Below are 11,664 nucleotides of genomic sequence, written 5' to 3' on the forward strand. Positions count from 1 at the left end.
ATATAATGAACTGAGATGTAGACTATGGTACATACAGTATAATGAACAGAGATGTAGACTATGGTACATACAGTATAATGAACAGAGATTCTGACTATGGTACATATAATGAACAGAGATGTAGACTATGGTACATACAGTAAAATGAAGAGAGATGTAGACTATCATCCAATATATCCACATCACTTACATTGTTTATTAATTGACTCATTGATTAAAGGATGAAAGCTGACAAAATGGAGTCTGAATGATTTCTCTCTCATTAATATGTGTAGTAGATGATCGGCTCTGTGGTTCAGTAGGTCCATAGGATATATAGTATAATATAATATAGTATAGTATAAAATAGTATAGTATAGTACAGTATAGTAATAGTATAGTATAGTAGTGTAGTGCAGTACAGTGTATTATAGTATAGTATAGTTCAGCGTAGTATAGTGTGTTATAGTATAGCATAGTATAGTATACTGTAGTATAGTGTAGTATATTATAGTATAGTATAGTATAATGTAGTATAGTGTAGTATATTATAATATAGTGTAGTAATGTAGTATAGTGTAGTGTAGATGATCGGCTCTGTTGTTCAGTAGGTCCATAGGACATAGAGATGTAGGACGTTAATTTGATCCTGTTGCTGCAAACTTGTAGTGTATTTGAGGTTTAAACATTTTACACTTTAAAATATCAGACTTGATTTGCCCTAACGAAAAATGTATCAACACATGCAAAAATTTCCATTAATTATAATCCACATAATAATTCATATTTCCTGTTGCTGCAGGATTTTTCTCTAGCAAACTGGCTCAAACGAAGATCCTACATCTGTAACATGTTCACATAATGTATTTAGATTTTTCAATATACAGTATGATCACAGATCACTGCACATCCCAATGAGATAGATATCTCTCTGTGGTCCATGTCATTTCTGGGTGAGTGGTTTCATTAGACTAATCAGATTAGTGGCACCATAGAGGTGTCCTCCTCCCAGCCAGTACATAATTCATTAACAAACCCTGGTCATGTTGTCTGCATCCAAAATGGCACCCTATTCCCTTTAAAGTGTACTACTTTTGACAAGGGCCCATAGGGAAAATGGTGCCATTTGAGACACTGCTGTTTGGGGATGCACTCTGAGCTCTCCTCTGAGCTCCATATTAATAAAACACGAAATTTGGCTCCATCCATCACATACGCTGCACCTGGTTTTCCTATCCATGGAGGTTAAAAAGATGTGGAATCTCTGTCTCTGACACGCATGACTTTGCTAGTTCAGGCAATACATCTATAAGGTACTATTTTATGTTGTTGTTTTGTTTGATAAATACACTATGACATGCCCATATGGTGCTATAAATATGCTTATAAGACAATATAACACTTAATAATAATAAGTTGCGTCAAGTAAAGTGTTGAATTAACTAATTTAGGCAAAGTAAGTCTCACGCCCTCTCTCTCTCTCTCTCTCTCTCTCTCTCTCTCTCTCCCTCTCTCTCTCTCTCTCTCTGTATCTCTCTCTCTCTCTGTCTGTCTGTCTCTCTCTCTCTCTCTCTCTCTCTCTCTCTCTCTCTCTCTCTCTCTCTCTCTCTCTCTCTCTCTGTATCTCTCTCTCTCTGTCTGTCTGTCTGTCTGTCTGTCTGTCTGTCTGTCTGTCTGTCTGTCTGTCTGTCTGTCTGTCTGTCTGTCTGTCTGTCTGTCTGTCTGTCTGTCTGTCTGTCTGTCTGTCTGTCTGTCTGTCTGTCTGTCTGTCTCTCTCTCTCTCTCTCTCTCTCTCTCTCTCTCTCTCTCTCTCTCTCTCTCTCTCTCTCTCTCTCTCTCTCTCTCTCTCTCTCTCACTCTCTTAAGATCTCTTTTAAATATGTCCACAGTTTCGGCCCCCCTCACGTTCTCTGGCAGGCTATTCCAGAGGCAGGGGGCATAGTAACTAAAGGGTGCCTCTCCATGCCTCATGGTTCTAGGCTTTGGGATAGTTAAAAGGCTAGTGCCAGAGGACCTGAGGGACCTACAGGGTACATAACTCAAAAACATGTCTGATACGTATTGGGGTGCACAATCGTGGATTGATTTTAAAACCAATTGAAGAATCTTAAAATTAATTCTAAAACTCACAGGCAGCCAGTGCAGAGATCTTAAAACCGGTGTAATGTGTGCTCTCCGTCTGGTCTTGGTCAGTGCCCGTGCTGCAGCATTCTGTATGTTTTGCAGTTGACCAATGGTTTTCTAGGTAGACCAGACAGGAGAGCATTACAGTAGTCAAGCCTGCTTGTAATAAAAGCATGGATAATGTTCTCTCTGTATCAGCCTGAGAGAGAAACGGCCGCACCTTGGCAATGTTCCTCAGGTGGTAAAAAGTTATTTTAATCACATTCCTAATGTGTGATTCGAAATTTAGTTCAAAATCTAAAATGACACCTAGGTTTTTTGCCCAGTGTTTTATCTTTATTGCCCGTTAATTAAAATGTGCGGCTAGATTTTCTCTATGTGCTTTGGCTCCAATAATAAGTACCTCGGTCTTGTCTTGATTTAGCTGGAGGAAGTTGTGAGCCATCCAAGTATTTAAATCACTAATACAGTCTAATAATTTATCTGTGGAGTTAAAATCCTCCGGTGACACAGAAATGTAAAGTTGCATATTGTCTGCTTAGCAGTAAAAATCAATGCCGTGCTTTCTGATAACGCTGCCAAGGGGTAACATATATAAACTGAACAGTACCGGACCCAAAATCGAACCTTGCGGAAAGCCACGTGATATTTATTTTCTCTGAGCTATGTTCAACAAAGAAATCTTGACCGGTTAAATAGGTCCTAAACCAATGTAGAACTTGACCGGAGAGGCCAATCCACCTCTGCAGTCTATCCAGAAGGACATCATGATCAACAGTGTCGAATGCACCACTTAAATCTAAGAGTACAAGGACAGAGAGCTGTTTGGCATCTAGGAGACGTGGCACTCACAGTTCCCTGTTCACAGTGCCTTATGGAATGAGAACAGTGAGAACAGTGGTTAAGACATAGAGAGAGAGAGGTGAGAATAGCGTTCGCTCTGCCCTGGCTATCTAACATACAGTAATTCAAAACATAATTTGTCACCAAAATCCTTATTTTTTAAGAATAAATTATTATTATTATTATTTTGGTGTTTGAGTATGAGATTAATTGAATGTGCGAAATCTGTAAAAAAAATTAAAATGTTGGTGGCAATTTTATAACACACTTCATTCAATAGCCCATTTTAAATGATTGCCATTACAAGAAAAGGTAATCCCAGGAAAGAGCAAAGCAATCATATATGACGAACCAACGTGCAGTGCCACCTCTTCTAGGGGTTACAATAGTGCCACCTCTCCTAGGGGTTACAATAGTGCCACCTCTCCTAGGGGTTACAATAGTGCCATCTCTCCTAGGGGTTACAATAGTGCCACCTCTCCTAGGGGTTACAGTAGTGCCACCTCTCCTAGGGGTTACAATAGTGCCACCTATCCTAGGGGTTAAAATAGTGCCACCTCTTCTAGGGGTTACAATAGTGCCACCTCTTCTAGGAGTTACAATAGTGCCACCTCTCCTAGGGGTTACAATAGTGCCACCTCTCCTAGGGGTTACAATAGTGCCACCTCTTCTAGGAGTTACAATAGTGCCACCTCTCCTAGGGGTTACAATAGTGCCACCTCTTCTAGGGGTTACAATAGTGCCACCTCTTCTAGGAGTTACAATAGTTCCACCTCTCCTAGGGGTTACAATACTGCCACCTCTCCTAGGAGTTACAACAGTGCCACCTATCCTAGGGGTTACAACAGTGCCACCTATCCTAGGGGTTACAATAGTGCCACCTATCCTAGGGGTTACAATAGTGCCACCTCTCCTAGGGGTTACAATAGTGCCACCTATCCTAGGGGTTACAATAGTGCCACCTCTCCTAGGGGTTACAATAGTGCCACCTCTCCTAGGGGTTACAATAGTGCCACCTATCCTAGGGGTTACAATAGTGCCACCTCTTCTAGGGGTTACAATAGTGCCAACTCTTCTAGGGGTTACAATAGTGCCAACTCTTCTAGGGGTTACAACAGTGCCACCTCTCCTAGGGGTTACAATAGTGCCACCTCTCCTAGGGGTTACAACAGTGCCACCTCTCCTAGGAGTTACAACAGTGCCACCTATCCTAGGGGTTACAATAGTGCCACCTCTCCTAGGGGTTACAATAGTGCCATCTCTCCTAGGAGTTGCCACCTCTCCTAGGGGTTACAATAGTGCCACCTCTCCTAGGGGTTACAATAGTGCCATCTCTCCTAGGAGTTGCCACCTCTCCTAGGGGTTACAATAGTGCCACCTCTCCTAGGGGTTACAATAGTGCCATCTCTCCTAGGAGTTGCCACCTCTCCTAGGGGTTACAATAGTGCCATCTCTCCTAGGAGTTACAACAGTGTAGAATATCCTGCTATTATAGTATAAATCTGAAATCCAACACTCTGGTGACGGCTTCCCCTGGGTGAGGTGCAACAGCAACAGGCATCCCAGCTAAACACTGAGCGAGCCTGGTGGCTTGTTACAGGCAGACGTGTCTCTGTGACTGTGGGACTATTTAAAGCCAGTGAAGCAGTTGCTTGCTGTCATGCTCTAGTAGCCAGGCCCAAGTCTTTATTTTAATCAGGTTTTTAAATGTAACCATTACTGTACTCACTGCAAAGTAACTAATTACTGGAATAGTGGAAATAAAATACTTCCTTATTAATATGTATGCATTTATTCACTCATCTCCACTGTGACGGCTAAAATATAATCCTCGTATTATCTACATGTTGATCTAATACATGTATCTGTCCACCCCTTGTAATCTGTAACACTAGAAACATGACCGTGTCGGTCAGTCATCCTAATCTTAAATGCTGGTGCATTATGGGGCTGTGGGGGTTCTAAGTGCAGTCTGATGTCACAGTCAATGTGTTCTGAGATGGAGTGCTGGAATGCTGCATGGCTCCATTGGCACTTTGGCATTCAGTAGTTATCAGTGAAGGCCTGGGATAGGACAGGATAGGACAGGACAGGATAGGAGAGCACAGGATAGGACAGAATAGGACAGGACAGGATAGGACAGGGCAGGGAGACTATAAGAGGTATGAGGCTAGAGGTGGGGCAGAGAGCCTCTCAGAAGAGGAATGTTGCCTTCTGACACTGGGCAGGCCCCTGTCCATAACACCACCCTCATGTCCTAATTCAGAATAGGTTCTGTGGGGTAGGGAGGAGTTAGCCTATACTGTAGGCCTATGCCTTGAATATTTATTTAATATAGGAATTCAGGCATAGTGTAATTGAAAATGTGTCTAAAATGGAGGCACCCCTGGGATCTGTTTACTTGAGAGGAGAATAGATGTAGAAATAGATTTACTAGAACAGACATTCCCATTCAACTCAATGGGTCTGTGATAGGCCTGTGACTCGCAACATTAAAGAGCACAGTATGTCCCGGAAAGTCAAGGGCTGCAGCAATGTTAGTCTTGGAGATGTTGTTGTTGTTTACATCATGTCACTATGTTTTTGTTGTAGCTAAGAGAACTAATGAATATGTCAGTTTCTCTCCGCAGGTGAACAAACGCCACAATATTCTATCTAAATAACCAAATGACATTGAGACCAAGGGTGACATTTTACCTCCGCAACACTGCACTGAACTACATAAAAATATATATTTACATTTTTTTCTTGCATTTTCCCAGTTTAGGTTGACTTTAAACACATACAATTTCTGCCAACTCACTGATATCATATAAGAGAATTACAAAACAATCATTGCCTCTATAATGTTGTGAGTATTACATGTTTTATGCAGAGTTATTTGCAGCTTTTCAGAGGGAAAATATTGTCCTTGGTCTTAATGTCATCCTCCAGACCTTCATCCATTAAGCGCTGGTCTGTCTGGTAAACAGCAGGCTGAGAGAGACCCAGGGACTGTATTGTATAACTGGCTGTAGCTGGGTGGCAAAGGCCTGAGTGCTGACACAGTCATTGAGAAGCTAGGAATCTCAATGAACACATTATCAGCTCCAGGGAGCGTATGTATGAGAGACCTGGCTGGCAACAGAGATGCCATCTAGGCTACATACTGCAGCGCAGTAGCAGCAGAGTTCTCAGTCCCAGGGTTATCACCCATAGAAATATAATGAATTCATTCTAGTTCTAATTCTATGTTCTCATCCTCATATGCAGGTTCATATGGCATTTGTTTCTGTTTTTCTTCAACAAAAGGTCTCATAAGCTTGTATTTGATGATTTGATGATCAGTCAGCATATAGTGCCTTGCAAAAGTATTCATCCCCCTTGGCATTTTTCTTATTTTGTTGCATTACAACCTGTGATTTAAATTGATTTTTATTTGGATTTCATGTAATGGACATACACAAAGTAGTCCAAATTGGTGAAATGAAATGAAAAAAATAACTAGTTTCAAAAAATTATAAAAAATAAATAACGGAAAAGTGGTGCGTGCATATGTATTCCCCCCCTTTGCTATGAAGCCCCTAAATAAGATCTGGTACAACCAATTACCTTCAGAAGTCACATAATTAGTTAAATAAAGTCCACCTGTGTGCAATCTAAGTGTCACATGATCTGTCACATGATCTCAGTATATATACACCTGTTCTGAAATGCCCCAGAGTCTGCAACACCACCAAGCAAGGGGCACCACCAAGCAAGCGGCACCATGAAGACCAAGGAGCTCTCCAAACAGATCAGGGTTGGGTTATAAAAAAAAACACGGAGCACCATTAAATCCATTATTAAAAAATTGAAAGAATATGGCACCCAACAAACTTGCCAAGAGAGGGCCGCCCACCAAAACTCACGGACCAGGCAAGGAGGGCATTAATCAGAGAGGCAACAAAGAGACCAAAGATAACCCTGAAGGATCTGCAAAGCTCCACAGCGGAGATTGGAGTATCTGTCCATAGGACCACTTTAAGCCGTACACTCCACAGAGCTGGGCTTTATGGAAGAGTGGCCAAAAAAAAGCCATTGCTTAAAGACAAAAATAAGCAAACACGTTTGGTGTTCGTCAAATGCATGTGGGAGACTCCTCAAACATATGGAAGAAGGTACTCTGGTCAGATGAGACTAAAATTGAGCTTTTTGGCCATTAAGGAAAACGCTATGTCTGGCGCAAACCCAACACCTCTCATCACCCCGAGAACACCATCCCCACAGTGAAGCATGGTGGTGGCAGCATCATGCTGTGGGGATGTTTTTCATCAGCAGGGACTGGGAAACTTGACAGAATTGAAGGAATGATGGATGGCGCTAAATACAGGGAAATTCTTGAGGGAAACCTGTTTCAGTCTTCCAGAGATTTGAGACTGGGACAGATGTTCACCTTCCAGCAGGACAATGACCCTAAGCATACTGCTAAAGCAACGCTCGAGTGGTTTAAGGGGAAACCTTTAAATGTCTTCAAATGGCCTAGTCAAAGCCTAGACCTCAATCCAATTGAGAATCTGTGGTATGACTTAAAGATTGCTGTACACCAGCGGAACCCATCCAACTTGAAGGAGCTGGAGCAGTTTTGCCTTGAAGAATGGGCAAAAATCCCAGTGGCTAGATGTGCCAAGCTTATAGAGACATACCCCAAGAGACTTGCAGCTGTAATTGCTGCAAAAGGTGGCTCTGAATATTTATGCACGATCAAGTTTTCTGTTTATTTGTCTTATTTCTTGTTTGTTTCACAAGAAAAAAAGTGGTAGGCATCTTCAAAGTGGTAGGCATGTTGTGTAAATCAAATGATACAAACCCCCCAAAAAATCAATTTTAATTCCAGGTTGTAAGGCAACAAAATAGGAAAAATGCCAAGGGGGGTGAATACTTTCGCAAGCCACTGTATGGACAAGCAATGACAGAGCGGCATGGACTAAGATACAGTAGAATATTATAACATATTTTTAACTAGGACAGAGGAATTTATAACTGTTTTTTTCCGACATAACATAGGTACAGCAAATCCTCTTATTGTCTAGGACACTTTTAAATGTGCCTTTAGAGGCCATGCAATTCAGTACTCATCTCGAAAACAAAAGCAATTTAGGTCAAAAGAGTTTATACTAACAAAGGAAATAGAAGGTCTAACAGAACAGATAGATAGCCATAAAAACTGTAACATAGAGGCTCAGAATAAAAAAACTAAAAGAAATTGAGAAATGTATTCAAGAAAGATCATCAGATACTTTCGCAAGCCACTGTACATGCCAAAACCCTAACCATGCACCCAGCTAGTTTTTCAAGAAAACATCTAACTATATCTGTCCTCTCACATAATGTCAATTAATTCAAGTTAAAACCACCCACTGAGTCGAGACAGAAAAAAACTGGCTATAATGAGAAAGTATTCACCTAATTTTTCACAGCTAGGTACACTAACGGCCCACAGCTAGACTTAAACCATGTTCCGTTGAATGCAGAATATTTGTTTTCAAATATGGAAGGCCTGAAAAAACGCAGCTTGTACAGGCACACAGAACAGGACATGTTTGATACTACAAACAAACCCAGGATAGAGGAAATACAAAAACAACTGAACATGAAGAACTCCGATTTCTAAAAGCTACACAAATCAATGCCCGAGCAGAGAAATATGTGCACACGCACCAGAAAATCAATGAACAGATAAATACACTTAGTAACAAGGGACTTTGAGGAATGTTAGCTAACCACATTGTGCTGAATGTATTTGGGAAGGAGAGAGAGAGCGAGAGAGAGAGAGAGGAGAGAGAGGAGAGAGAGAGAAAGAGAGAGAGAGAGTAGGCTACGCCAGGAAAAAGTGAAACCAAAGGTTTTTAACAAATGGCTCCATTTGCTGGAAGAAATAAAAGAAAAGTGAAAGGAAACAGTGTCTCAGACCGTCTCAGACCTTTGGTGGAGAAACATTTCTGATGAGGAGACTTGATCACAGGATTAGAGTTAAAGGCTGAGGACTAGCGTCCAAGGAGCCACTAGAACATCAACATTAGCCTAATCCGCTAGTAATGGAGGTTATGGGCGCCTCAGACAGAAAAATACTCAGTGCCGCTCGGCCTAAAGCAATTTGCATAACATTAGGACTTTCCAACAAAGTGCATTATGCTCCTATTGGTTTAGTTTCTCACCAGGTCTCGTGTAGCTTTGGTATCGCCCACAGAAGAAAGCCTCTAAACGTCAATGTGGTTGTAGGTTTTTGTCTTTTTTAAGATGGCCGAGTTCTATAGGGGCATTGAAGTGAGTAGGGCTCTACTGCTATTTCAGTGGCAGCCGAGGATGCTGTGTGTAAATGTGCACAAGCCCCTAAATGTCTGATAGAAAAGACATGCGCTTTACTTTAAATGTGCTGTTTGTGTGTGTGTGTGTGTGTGTGTGTGTGTGTGTGTGTGTGTGTGTGTGTGTGTTTTTAGAATCAAGTGCTAACCAAGCACATAAACCAATTGTCCAGGTTTTTACTTCCTTTTTGTTGTTGCACTACCATAACACTTTATAACAGGAATAAGGTCACACACTTTAGCTCTGTTTTGATACCCACTTTATCTGAACTCAATGACAAATTGACCCAGTTGCATCCAGGCATTTCAATGGAAATGATCTGAGCTCAATGACAAATTGACCCAGTTGCATCCAGGCATTTAAATGGAAATGATCTGTACTAGAAAACACAATTGAATAGCCTGTATATGTAGAGGAGATTAATTCTGATCTTCTATTTTAATTTCACATCATTTCATAATAGCCTATTTGGAATAAAAACATACTGAAATACAATACTACAAGGGAGATAGGGAAAACTGATGATTTTTAAATGTATTGTGTTGCCGTTCAGTAATGAGAAAATACACAGCTGTAGATATCAATTTTATTCAATCAAATATACTCTCAATAATATCAGAAACTAAATCAAACTTTTTTGATAGGTCAACATTGTTCATGAATATGCTAATGTTTATCAGCACAACAGGCTTCAGAGTGAATGTGTATCTAAATGAAAACCCGATGAGGAGAGTATAAGTGATTCATAACTAAACATTGTCTATTTTGTGCAATGTATCGAAAGGTGAACTAGATACCAGTAGGAGAGAACAGTTTTATGTGTGCCTGTGTGTAGTTTTAGTTTCCCATGGATTGTTTCAATTTTTTTAATTTAAGAGAGTTTCTTCCCTGGTTCAAAGACCATACTGTGCACAGTTGGGGGGCATCAAAGCTCCAAGTCGACAGAATTAGGAAAGAAAAGCTGCATCTTCAATGCGCTGGCTCAGAAATATCACTAGGGCACACTACCAGACACCCAATATTCCTCTCCTGAACCTCTCGCTTGATGATTTAGGTTTTTCTTACCTGAGTGAGTACCATTTCAGCGGGCAGAAAATGGAGACAATTCTTTCCTCCTTCACTCAGTATGGGCTGGCGGACATGTTGGATTTGGGATCAGATCTGAGCTGAGTCGGCCTCACAGTTTGGTGTCCTGGGTCTTTAGTGAGAGTACAGCAGCACTGGGTATGTTGAAAGAATGACTTATTTTGATATTGCTGAAAATAACGTGCTCTATCTATCCATCTAACATAACACATAGTGACAGAGAATCGGGCTCTGACCGCAGGCAGGATAGCATTGTGCTGTGTGCTTGCTTGTACATTACTTACGCCATTGTCGCCTACAACTGGGAATTGTATGGTAAAGTCTCTGACCCAAGATGAGGTTGCTATAGTTACAGTGAGTGTTTACTTTAACATACACAATAAAAACTGAGGATGTGGTTATACCTTTCACTGGATTCAGTCCTCATGTCATATTATATGTACAGGTTTGTGCAGGTCTTCATCTTATTATGCTTTGCATGTGGGAACCCTGAGACCTGAGGCTATTGAGGCCAGATCTGTTCTCTCTCTGTTCTCTGCTCTCTGTCTCAATTCAATTCAAAGGGCTTTATTGGCATGGGAAACATATGTTTACGTTGCCAAAGCAAGTGAAATAGATAATAAACAAAAGTGAAATAAACAATCTCTCTCTCTCTCTCTCTCTCTCTCTCTCTCTCTCTCTCTCTCTCTCTCTCTCTCTCTCTCTCTCTCTCTCTCTCTCTCTCTCTCTCTGTCTCTTTCTCTCTCTCCCTCCCTCTCTTGCTCTCTCTATCTCTTTCTCTCTCTCTCTCTCTAGCCCTTTCTCCCAGTCTGTCAGTAATACACACTTAGTTGTCGGGAAGAAGGTTCATTTAGGAGATGGCTTCATGAATTAGCAGTAATACTTGCATTACTTGCCTTAGTACCTTGGAGTATTGCTGAACCCAGTGGCCCATAGTTATTCACCGCTGCTCGCATTGGTGGGGATAGGATGGGAAGCTATGACCGGTGTCAAATAATTAGTACAGTGAGAATCTTGGCTGTACTTATGCAAGCTCTGGATCAGTTATAGCTAATGCGGTGTGAAAGGGGATTGTTACCGTACTATGACTTCCCTTTCTCTCCCTAAATAATGCAATATCTCTCTGCGGTGGGCGTGCGTACAACAGCTCTTACATACTGAGAACCCAATTATATGAACGTCATGACAATTTTACCTGCCAAGGTGACACGCCAGCCTAAAACTAATGGTGTCTCATTAGCCCTGTTCTCTGTGTGCCTTATTTTGGTCGGGTGAGACGGAAGCATTAACAGCTGTTTTCTCATCAGC

The 11,664-nt window shown here is 41.3% G+C and overlaps 1 protein-coding gene across 1 annotated transcript in view; it reads right to left on the reverse strand.

Moving 5' to 3' along the window:
- The window catches only part of LOC311139312 (uncharacterized protein), a gene marked incomplete at both ends in the record, with an annotated part of 21,630 nt that extends 10,985 nt beyond the window's left edge, over positions 1–10,645 (reverse strand). The window contains one exon of the mRNA XM_084174191.1: positions 10,641–10,645. Coding sequence (XP_084030317.1) covers positions 10,641–10,645 — 5 coding nt within the window. The remainder of the gene's footprint in view (positions 1–10,640) is intronic.
- Between the last annotated feature and the right edge of the window lie 1,019 nt (positions 10,646–11,664).

The sequence above is a fragment of the Coregonus lavaretus genome (assembly GCF_964263955.1).
Source record: "Coregonus lavaretus genome assembly, chromosome: 13".
In the NCBI taxonomy this organism is placed as follows: Eukaryota; Metazoa; Chordata; class Actinopteri; order Salmoniformes; family Salmonidae; genus Coregonus; species Coregonus lavaretus.